This window comes from Mus caroli, chromosome 4 (assembly GCF_900094665.2).
Source record: "Mus caroli chromosome 4, CAROLI_EIJ_v1.1, whole genome shotgun sequence".
Taxonomy (NCBI): Eukaryota; Metazoa; Chordata; class Mammalia; order Rodentia; family Muridae; genus Mus; species Mus caroli.
The window spans coordinates 143892475-143904012 of NC_034573.1; the positions used below are offsets into that span (position 1 = coordinate 143892475).

The 11538-nt window shown below is 50.0% G+C and overlaps 1 protein-coding gene across 1 annotated transcript in view; it reads left to right on the forward strand.

Moving 5' to 3' along the window:
* The window catches only part of Cep104 (centrosomal protein 104), a 32848-nt gene that overhangs the window by 12442 nt on the left and 8868 nt on the right, over positions 1 to 11538 (forward strand). The window contains exons 10-18 of the mRNA XM_021160383.1: positions 756 to 950; positions 1589 to 1756; positions 2220 to 2393; positions 5468 to 5644; positions 6296 to 6502; positions 7217 to 7324; positions 8228 to 8264; positions 9119 to 9185; positions 9730 to 9838. Of these exons, the coding sequence (XP_021016042.1) occupies positions 756 to 950; positions 1589 to 1756; positions 2220 to 2393; positions 5468 to 5644; positions 6296 to 6502; positions 7217 to 7324; positions 8228 to 8264; positions 9119 to 9185; positions 9730 to 9838 (1242 nt within the window). The remainder of the gene's footprint in view (positions 1 to 755; positions 951 to 1588; positions 1757 to 2219; positions 2394 to 5467; positions 5645 to 6295; positions 6503 to 7216; positions 7325 to 8227; positions 8265 to 9118; positions 9186 to 9729; positions 9839 to 11538) is intronic.

An 11538-nucleotide genomic window follows, 5' to 3' on the forward strand; every position in this document is an offset into this window, starting at 1 on the left:
CAGAGCAGAGGAGAGGCCTATGCTGGCTGCCCCACCAGGCCTTCCAGAGCAGAGGAGAGGCCTATGCTGGCTGCCCCACCAGGCCTTCCAGAGCATGTATTGCAAAGCAGAAGGGCTTCGTGCTCATGGGTCAGCTTAGGGTAGCAATACCTCTGCGGCCTAGTTGAGATATCTGTGTTGACTCAGGGTTGGCGTTTGTGATTTCGGACTTTGAGAAAAGTATTCTCACAGGTGTGTACTTACCTACTGTCTCAGGAAGGGTCAGGGACTTGTCACTGGGTGTCAGGACCCAGTCAGGAATGCTCCCTCTGCTCTCACCACTATATGCTCACTTTTTTAATTCCGTGCCTTTGTCTAAGATGGGACACGGCTGTGAGGCCAGAAGGTCCGTCCTCACTGCTGTGTGGACAGCAAGAAAGATGCCTGGTGAGTTAGGTGCCAGAAGACTGAAGACTGGGACGGCAGCAGCTCCCCAAGGAGCACCCCAGAGGAAGCTTGTTACAGACTGTCTCAGCGGGAGGCTGTGCTGGCTCTGAGGCCTCCCTCCAGATAGCGAGCATGTTTATTGCTCTATGTAGTACAGTAAAAGAATGTCATCACACTAGTCTGAGAGGTAATGGATGACCTTTCTCCTGTGCCTTGTGTCGGCTGAACCAGAAGGGTTCCACCAGGCTGTGGAGGAGGCATCCCTGGGCAGAGCCCCCACCCAGAGCATCAGCTCCACAGCACTTGGCTCACCTCTGCTTACCTTACAGACGGAAGTCATGCCCTATGATGAGCGGCCTCTTCCTGTTACTCGGAAGCAGTTGGGGGAAGCATCTGCAGAGGCAGAAGTGAAAGAGGCAGACAGTGATGGCCGGAGGAGGGGTGTCGCAGGGGAGCCAGAGCCCTTGACAGAGAAGGCCTTGAGAGAAGCCAGTGCTGCCATCGACACCTTAGGCGAAGCCTTGGTAAAAAAGGAAAACCAAGTTATGCACACAATCACAATGGCATGCACATGTGTACAGGCACACAGAGCACACAGAGAGAAAGAAGAGAAGACAGCTGCATTTTTTTTTTACTTTGTTTAACATGTGTGTATGTGTGTCAGTCTGTATATCTGTGTATGTGTGTGTGTGTCATGTCTGTGTTTGCATCTATCTGTGTGTCTGTATGTCTGTGTGTTTGTGTGTATCTGTGTGTCAGTCTGTATGTCTGTGTGTGTGAGTGTTTGTGTGTGTGTCTGTATGTCTGTGTCAGTCTGTATGGCTATGTGCCTGTGTCTGTGTGTGTCTATTGTGAGTCAGTCTGTATGTCTGTGTCTGTGTGTCTGTTTCAGTCTGTATGTCTATATGCCTGTGCCTGGAAAGAGGGGAGGTGTATGGTGTGCACACCCTGCCAATCACATGTGGAGATTAGCTTGCAGGAGTCAGTGTCCACAGTGTGCAGGTTCTCAGGTCTTCATTTCCCATTAACACAGCTCCACCTACAGACTAGCTCCCTACTAGAAAAGAGTCTTAAAGTGCAAGATGGCAGGCAGCCTAGGGTGTCTGTGTGGTGCTGGACAGGCTACCTCCTGGAGTAAAGCAGACCTGCTGTTTCCCGACAGGTGGCTGGGGCCTATTCTAAGATGTGGTCCTGCCGAGAAGATGCACTACTAGCGTTGTACAAGAAGCTGATGGAGATGCCTGTTGGAACGCAGAAGGAAGATTTGAAAAACATGCTCCGAGCATCTGTCTTTCTCATCCGAAGAGCCATAAAGGACATTGTGGTCTCAGTAAGTCCCTCAACCTGCTGTCCCCAGGTCACTGATATAACTGTGACTTAGCTTTCAATGAGACCAGGAATGAGGGTCCCCAGCAAGAGGCTGGGTAAATGACAGATGGGAGGGGCCGTCCTTACCTGGACACTTGCTCAGCTTTGCACAGCCTCTGTTTTTCCATCATCCTCAGCAGAGAGACAGAGCCCCACAGATAGCGCTCAGCTCTCCTGGGTTCTCCTGAGGGGCCACTAGTTGCCCTTGCTTCTGCAGCTCTGAGCAGGCTTTCGAATGGACACTCCAGACAGGACAGGTTGAAGACTAGGATTAGTTCAGGATGGGTAGCTGTTGTCACACAGTCAGCAGCATCAAGTGGTGAGGGAGCAGGTGGGGTGCTAGATGTGGAAACAGTTTATCGTCTAATGTTCACATTAGTTGAACTCCCCCCACACAGCTGATCTGTCTACCTCATTTTCTGCAGGTCTTTCAGGCTTCGTTGAAATTGCTGAAAATGATAATTACGCAGTATATTCCCAAGCACAAGCTGGGCAAACTTGACACAACGCACTGTGTGGAGAGAGCTATCCCCCTTCTACTCGCCAGAACTGGAGACTCCTCTGCCCGCCTCCGTGTCATGGCCTTGAATTTCATCCAGGTTGGAACTTCCCTGTCATTGTCTTATTGCTCTCTGACTCTGCCTTGCAGGGTTCTCTGAACTGCAAATCCTCAGACAGCTGCTCTCATGCTCCCCTAGTGCTCGAGAGACAAGTTCTGTGTAGACATAAGCTTTTGTTGTTGTTTTGAGACAGATTCTCGTTCTGTAATGCTGGCTGGACTCTAGCTGACTGTGGAGTCCAGGCTGGCTTCTTCAGACTCAGTGACCTCCTGCCTTAGCTTTCCAAGTACTCAGAGTGCAGGCTTAATACCACACCCAGCTTGTTGGAGATGGAAATAAGGAATGTATAAAACTAAGCAGACGACTCAGCAGTTAAAGCCATTGCGAACTCACAGTTAAGATCCCTAGAGCCCAGGCTGGAGAGATGGCTCAGTGGTTAAGAGCACTGACTGCTCTTCCAGAGGTCCTGAGTTCAATTCCCAGTAACCACATGATGGCTCACAACCATCTGTAATGGAATCCAACACTCTCTTCTGATATGTCTGAAGACAGCAACGGTGTACTCATATACATAAAATAAATCTTAAGGGCTGGTGAGATGGCTCAGTGGGTAAGAGCACCCGACTGCTCTTCCAAAGGTCCAGAGTTCAAATCCCAGCAACCACATGGTGGCTAACAACCATCCGTAACGAGATCTGGCGCCCTCTTCTGGAGTGTCTGAAGACAGCTACAGTGTACTTACATATAATAAATAAATAAATCTAAAAGTTCTTAAAAAATAAATAAATAAATAAATAAATCTTAAAAAAAAAAATCCCATATAAGTACCAGGTAGGCATGTTGTCTTGCCTCAGTCCCAGACCTGGAAGGTGCAGATAGTATCCATGGATCAAGCTTCCTAGCAAATCTAGCCAAATCAGCAGTCACTGGGACTGATTACAAGACCCTGCCTCAAAATAAAGTGGAAGAGATATGTAGGAAGATCCCTGAAATTCAACCTTGGGCCTCAACATGCATACACACACATACCAACATGCATGGACACACATGCCAACGTGCACAGACACCCACATGCCAATAGGCATGTACACACATGCTGACATGCATGCACACACATGCACACATGCCAACGTGCATAGATACCCACATGCCAATAGACATGTACACACATGCCAACATGCATGCACACACATGCCAACATGTATCAACACATGTAGGCATACCATTCACAGGAACAAAAGAAAGGGTTATGAGATGGCTCATGGATGAAAAGTGCCTGCCACCAAGCCTGAGAGCCTGAGTTCAATCCCTAAGGTGGACCCACAGGATTGAAAGAAACCTCTGTACTCCACTCTCACCCACACATGCACCGAATAAGTACAGCGGAGTCACCCAGAGGACTGTTAACAAAAAGGAAGAGGAGAACGAGAATGGACACACTGCTGTTCAGCCGTTTTCGTTCTCTCACCAAGCACACTTACTGTGGGCTGTGTGTGTGAAATATTCACATAAACAGGCAGGAGGGTTGACACACAGTTTATCAAGTACTACAAAAATATACTTGGCTTTATTTAAATTTGCTCGTGAGCCATCTAGTTCAGGAAGGTTGTTTTGGTTTCTTTCTTAGTATGAGGCAGGGTTTCCTGCATCCTGCCTTGGCCTCCCAAGCACAGGGTCACGGGTGAACCGCCTAGCAGACTCGGGGAGCCGCTAGTTAAGCTCCATAGCTAGACTTGAGAAAATCTAAGAAGTCCTTAAAGTTTGATGCAAAGTTTTGTGAGCGCATACATCTATATTGGAACGTTTTCCACTTCTCAAAATGTGAAGAATCTAAGACCTGGCTTCATTAAGAAACTTAATGTTCAGGGGAAACAATAGGAAGAACTGAAGCAAGCCAGCAGAACAGAAGCGCTGCAGTGTGCATGTAGTACAAGGCTTGCACAGGGTCACTGCTAAAGATGCATCTGCCTCTGAAAGACAGGGGCAGGAAGGTGTCAGTGAGCAAGTTGGTTTGGTTTTTGTTTTTCCTTAAGAGCTGGGTGTCACCCAGGCCACCCTCCTCTGCTCTCCCTCCACAGCCCTCCCACAGCCAGAACTGCAGGAGAGCATCAGCACACTCAGCCGTGTTAACTGTTTTACCATATAGCCCTACCACCCTTAACTCACAGCTCCCGTCTGAGCCTCCCGTGCTAGGGCTCCGGGAGCATGGCTTGCCCTGTTCGATTCTGGGTAGTCGAAAGCTTCCTGCATCTGACATTACCTTGTGCCAAGTGTTCCCAGGTTGGGCTACAAAGCCAGCAGCAGTGGTGAAGGGGCTGTTCTTCAGAAGACCGCACTGGGCTCCAGCACCCAGGTGTGACTTCTCACACCCACCCTCCTGTGATTCAGCTCCACAGGAGCCAATTCGGGTGGCATACACAGACACATAGCGCAAGTGCACATAGATACACTCACACATAAAAAATAAATAAACTTTCAAAGTCACCAGGTTAATTGGCCCTGAGCCTCCACCCTCAGGCCCACTTGTTTCAGGAACCTGCTGTCCTGACCCCCCAGAGGTCATATTCACTGTGCCTGTGTCCTTTGTACCTGAGCCATCACTCATGGCCTAAGTACAAAGATAGATTGTTTCCACGTGTCACCGCATGTGGTAAGTTCAAGAGGCCTAGGCTACATAGTGAGACCCTGTGCAGTGCCAACAAGGAAAGCAGTGGATGGGGCTTGTGCTCCTTCACGAGTGAGCACACTGGCCAAAGCACTGTTAACACTTGTGCTGAGGTCCAGCTGTAAGCCTAATCTCTTCCCAAATCTTAAACACAGAGCAGGTTTGCATTGTGCTTGAGTAACACCAAGCATGGAAGGCTGGGGCTCTTACTGTTTTCTGTAAGGTTTTCCTGACTCTCCTGTTGATCTCTGTTTCGGGTCTGTGGTTTTGCCCCCTCTCTGATTCTTTCCCAGAATCCCTAGCTCCCATTCACAGCTGGCCTGTGGCTTGCTCTGTCCCTCACTTCCCTGTTGTCTGTCTTCGGGGTTCAGTGTGATGTCATGCTAAGTCGTACTAAATAACCTCCAGCTTTTGCCTAGCAGTTAACCCACTGTGCTGTATCCTGTAGGAAATGGCCTTGTTTAAGGAGGTGAAGTCTCTCCAGCTCATTCCATCCTACTTGGTGCAGCCGCTGAAGGCCAATGCTTCTGTTCATCTGGCCATGAGCCAGGTGGACCTCCTGGCCCGGCTGCTGAGAGACCTGGGCACCGAGAGCTCAGGCTTCACGGTGGACAATGTGATGAAGGTGAGCCAGCCTCGTGCAGCATGACACTGGCCCCAGCTCCGTCTAATGAGAGCATGTGGGAGTAGCTAGGATCTTGTTGTTGTTTCTACACCAACTGGTGAGAGGGTAGAGTGCACAGGTCGCCATCAGCAGTGGGGAGCAGACCAAGTCCTCACCTGACAAGCATGAAAACCCATGAACCACACCACCACATACAACTGGCCATGCACGTCTGTAATCTCAGTTAATCCAGGCACTGCATCCCCGCCACATGGAAAAGGCAAAGCACTCACTGGACATGAGTGTTCTGTGTGCCCGGACAGTGGAGAGCTGTGGGTGGGAGTGTTCTGTGTGCCCGGACAGTGGAGAGCTGTGGGTGGGAGTGTTCTGTGTGCCCGGACAGTGGAGAGCTGTGGGTGGNGAGAGCTGTGGGTGGGAGTGTTCTGTGTGCCCGGACAGTGGAGAGCTGTGGGTGGGAGTGTTCTGTGTGCCCGGACAGTGGAGAGCTGTGGGTGGCTCCCTCTGTGTGCCCGCACAGTGGAGTGCTTGTCTCCTCTTGGCCTCATATTTATTTCCCAAGTCTTTGCAATATGCTCAGGTCACTTTGTGCTGGGAGAAGTTAACTTTGTCATTCAGAAATCAGTAGCAGAGCTAACCCTGCTTTCCTTGCAGTTTGCAGTGAGTGCCCTGGAGCACAGGGTATATGAGGTGCGAGAGACAGCAGTCAGAATCATCCTGGACATGTACAGACAGCACCCAGCCCTCACCCTGGAGCACCTCCCTCCAGACGACAGCACCACACGCAGGAACCTTCTCTACAAAGCCATTTTTGAGGGGTTTGCTAAGATAGATGGCAGGCCAACGGAGGCTGAGGTGAGGGTGAGTAGGCCTTCATGAATTGATGAGACTGCAGTTTGTGTTTAGGAAGTGACCTGGAACATAAACCAATCGTGCTGACTCGTCCTGCTATCTCAGCACCAGGAGGCTGAGCTAAGAGCATTGCTGAGAACACTGGCCAAGCTGGGCTAGAGGAAGGAGGGGAGGAAAGGTAGGAGGGAAGGAGGGAGGGAGGGAGGGTACAATGCTACCTGAGACAGGAGCAAATGGCTAGGTTCTTTCTTGAGCCCCGTGTGGAAAAGCACAACCTGTGTAAGAAGCTGGTCCCCCGAGCAAGGCTCTGACCTGTCCATGTCCTGCCTGTGAGTTGTGACACCTGCGTTGCCCTATCTGGGAAGAGCAGGATTAGCAATGCACAAACTTTGAGTCAATTACTAGAGAATTTACTTTTAATATAAGTTATATTCTCTTTTTTAAATTATTTATTTTATGTATATGTGTACACTATAGCTGCCTTCAGACACACCAGGAGAGGGCATCAGATCCCATTATAGATGGTTGTGAACCACCATGTAGTTGTTGGGAAGTGAACTCAGGACCTCTAGAAGAGCAGCCAGTGCTCTTAACCACTGAGCCATCTCTCCAGCCCCTATAAGTTATATTCTTATCACAAAATTTAGATGCTGTAAATTGTCTCCCAGTGTCTGAAGCTACCCCAAAACCTCTTTTAATGGGGGGGAATTTTTTTTTAACCAGGCCCAGAAAAGAGTAGCCACAAAAGAAGCAGAAAAGCAAAAGAAAGAAGAGATGAAGGCTCTGCAGGGCCAGTCAGCAGAACTGAGAGAGACCCAGGCTGGAGTCCAGGTGAGGTCACCTGAGTGTGCAGGGGGGGGGGGGACAGTGAAGATGACAACCTTACTTTCTTTTGGGTTGGTTATAAGATGAATAAAAGCAGCCTGACTGGGCCCTGGGTGTCCCATGTCAATTACTAGCCTGCTCTGCCGCTGCTGTCGGGCTTGAAGGGACGGTCTCTTGCCTACCCTGGAAGTGGCCTGCAGCTGAAGGTGTGATTTCAGTCATGCAGGGAAATCTACCAGACACTGGACTTGAGGTCTCTGTGAGGGCTGTTGCGCCATGCAGTAGGAACAGGCTCTGTGTAGAGTAGAAACTTTGCTGTGCATCATACTTCTAGGTTGGAGTTGGTTTCTGACCATTAATTATGCAGTTAAGTTCTTGAAGTTAAAAGAAAAGTAGGTGGTCAGGCAAGATGGTGCAGGGCATCTTCACTGCTAGACAAGATGGTGCAGGGTCTTCACTGCCAGACTTCATGACCTGAGTTCAGTCCCTGGAACCACATGATAAATGGAGAACCGACTCTCCGAAGAGGTCCTCTGAGCTCTGTGCTTGCACCAAGGCTCACACTGCCACTGCTTATACCTGTGACCACAGTTGCTGCACACTCCAAGGATGCTGGGAAATGGGCAGAGGGCTCACTTGCTGCTCTCTACATAAATGGGGAAAAAACATGAAGTGGAAAAGCAGCAAACATGTCTAAATATATCTGCCTAAGGAGGGCTGAAGGTCCCCAGACCTTCCCACCAAAGGCTAGTGTGAGAGGAGCGCATGGAAAACACAGAGCACCAAAGGCCAGTGTGAGAGGAGTGTATGGAAAACAGAGAGACTGGAGCTGCTGCTTTCTGTCCCTGTGGGCTGCACACATGCCACATGCCACAGCTCACTCCTGATCTTTTTCTCTTTGTGTCGTAGGAGAAGGAGAGTGAGGCTGTGACGCTCAGGAATCAAGGTGAGCAAGCCCTGGAAGCACGCCTTTGCCGAGCAGGTTGCACGCACCTCTAATCCCAGCTTCAGAGGCTGGACATTCTCTTGTGAGCTTGGGGCCAGACTGGGCTACATAGCAAGTTTCAAGTTCAAAACTCTGACTCAGAACAAAACAAAGTCACTTTAGCAGGCCTGGTGCCGCATTCGTGAGCTTGGGGAGCGGCAGGTGAGGTGGGGGATGGCATGTGTCTTAGTTACATTTCGATGCTGTGATGTCATAACCTAGGCAACCTACAGATTAAAAAGTTTATCTGGGGCTTGTGGTTTCAGAGGGTATATGATGGCAGGAGCATGGCCTCAGGCAGGAGCATGGCTGCAGGCTGAAGCAGTAGCTGAGAGCTCACATCTGATCCACAGGCACAGGCAGACACAGACAGACAGACTGGCAAGCCCAACCCCAGTGACGTGCTTCTCCCAACAGAACAGCATGTCCTAATCCTTCCTGCACAGTTATACCAGCTGGGGACCGAGCATTCAGACACATGAGCCTGTGGGGACCGTTGTCACTCAAAGCACCGCAGCAAGTTTGAGACAGCTGTGAACTACATAGCAAGGCTCTCAAACCAGGGGCTGCATGTGTGCTCGTGGCAGTGCAAGGGGTGGGCAAGGCCCCAGATTTGACCCCTAGCACTGAGGAAAAAGGAAAAAAAAAAAACCTCTCTTGGCTCTGCAGCCCCAATTGAATATGAACGTTGTATTGGATGCCTTACTATTGGATGTCATTTGTAAAATGACATTTTTAAAAATGACTATTTTTTACTGAAACTTTAAACATTTCAACCAACTGTTACCTAAATTGTGCTCTTTTAATCTCCTCAGACCCTCAAGGAAGGAAAGCTGTCCTACCCAACACTCCAGAAATCCCAGCTAACCACTGCTTGGATAAGTAAGTGATGCTGCTTGGCTCTGTTGCATGGGAGGCATGGAGAGGCTCTGGGCGAGACTCCCTGGCTCTCTCTGCTGACTCTGGACCCCTCTCCCTGATCCCAAAGCCTGGAAATTGCCCTAAGCTGTTGCACATTGGCTTGGGCCAGGCTCAGCCACAGTTCCTTCTTTACCCCACAACAGTCCCCTGGGCATCCTGCTGCAAATAATGACATGCAGTATCCAGGGGCAGGTCCATTCTTTGAGGGACTGAGCTGTCCTCCAGCCCTTCTGTGATGTATGCCACCTGCAGTAGGACTGTGCAAGCAAGGCCACACCAGAGGGACCTTAAGCTCTTTATCCTGCTTGGTGAGGACCTTTCTCCTGGCATTGTGTGAGAACCCTGAGCTGTGCTGTCCTTCCTAGGAGGTGCAGCCTGCCCTCAGAGCACTGGGCATTTCAGGACAGGAGGTGTCCAGAGAATCCTCAGTCCAGTGCAGTCATGGTTGTGTGGTCACAGTAGCCAGAGCCTGGCCTTCACTCCCATCTTTTCTGTTTCATTGTAGTCTGTGTATCTTTTGTGGGGAGCGGAATGAGTCCTTCACAGAAGAGGGCCTGGACCTCCACTACTGGAAACACTGCCTCATGCTGACCAGATGCGACCACTGCAGGCAGGTCAGGAGCTGGGCATGGGCCATGGCTGCTCACAAGTCAGGTGCTAAGCCAAGGGCACAGTTAGCACACCAAGGTTTAGAGAAAAAGACCAAAAGCAAAGTAGCCCAGATCTTAGAAGCTCCAAAAGAAAAGTCAAGTGAACAGAGAAGTTTGTGCTGTTACTCAAAGTGACTGGCATGTCAGCCACCGTCTCCCTGGCCACAACTAAGGCGGCCCAATCCCACTCTGATGGCGCTTACAGCATTTGTTGCTGGAGCTCTGTGCAAGTGCAGTCCTGTGTGTGGCCTGTGCTCATGCTGGCTCGCCTACTGCCATGCCCATGCTTGCACAGACCATAACTGATGATGGCATGCCTGTCTGAGTTCAGGACTGCTGGGAACAGCCTTGTTGCTGGCCATTTCATACTGCATTACTCCTGGGAAACAAAGAGCTCTCCACTGTCCCCAGCTGGGAGTGTGACTTAGCAGTTAACTTATAGTTACTATGGCTGACTCTTCAGCAGCTGTATCACGGAAGTGTTCCCACTCCCTTACCCAGAGTCAACCCTCACTCACCACTACTGCAGCACAGCACATGTGCAGAGGACCAGGAATGCAGTGTCGAGCCTCGGGGAAGGCTAACAGGTCTATGACTGTCACACAGACCTCTCGATCACGAGGGTCATTTCTTATTTCATCATCATAACTGTGGGGCCAAGGTACTCTATGGCTCACCACAATCTCTGCCCCTGGAGGCCAATAGTTACAATAAGCCCAGAGGAAGTAGCTACACTGCATCTCCCTCCAAGGCTCACCTTCTTCCTGCCCTCTTCTGCTATGTTCCCAGAGCCTTGTGGAGTGGTATAAATTATTCCCTTCAGGCATATTAAGATTGCCCCTTCAGACTCCAGCTTTATACAGCTCAGCCTCAGTTGCAGATGGCTCTGATTACCCACAACAGGCAATGCAGCTGCTTCTCCAAGACACTCTTTTGAGTCTATGTGTCTGAGGTCAGGTTCTGATTTGCTGTGTGGATTTTCCTGGGGGATATACAGAAACATCTGTTCACTCCTCATAGGACACCAACAAAACACAGCTCCATCTAGCATGGTGAGCCGGTGAGGTTCCTGAAGCTACTCACACCAGCTCAGGGAGAGCTCACAAAAGCTGTGCCAGTGTGCTGGGAGCCTGCTCGGCCTGGAATGGGCTTGAAGTGGGACATAGTGTTGGATGTGGCTTTAAAGACAGATGGTCTCTCACCTTCTAGCTCTCTAACTACACTGAATGCTTGCTGATAACTTCTAAAAGAGTCTAAAAACTTTCTTGCTTATTCTATTGTTTTAATATCGCTGGCTTCTTTTCTCTCTAACTCTGTGCTTTATTTAACTCTTTATGCTTAAATAAACACTAGAGAAACTTAACTCAAACTCTCTTTCTTGTGCTTTAATAAGCACTGATGCCTGGCAGCTAACACTGCTGTTCAGCAGCAGGGAACTGAGTGAAAGGATTTGCTGCTGGGGCTCCTTTCTCGGTGGATCAGCAGAAGCCTCTTAGGCTAAGTTGTGAACCAGAGAAGAAGGAAAAGAAAGAATTGTCTGTTCTTAGCCGGGCGTGGTGGCTCACGCCTGTAATCCCAGCACTCGGGAGGCAGAGGCAGGCGGGTTTCTGAGTTCGAGGCCAGCCTGGTCTACAAAGTGAGTTCCAGGACAGCCAGGGCTATAC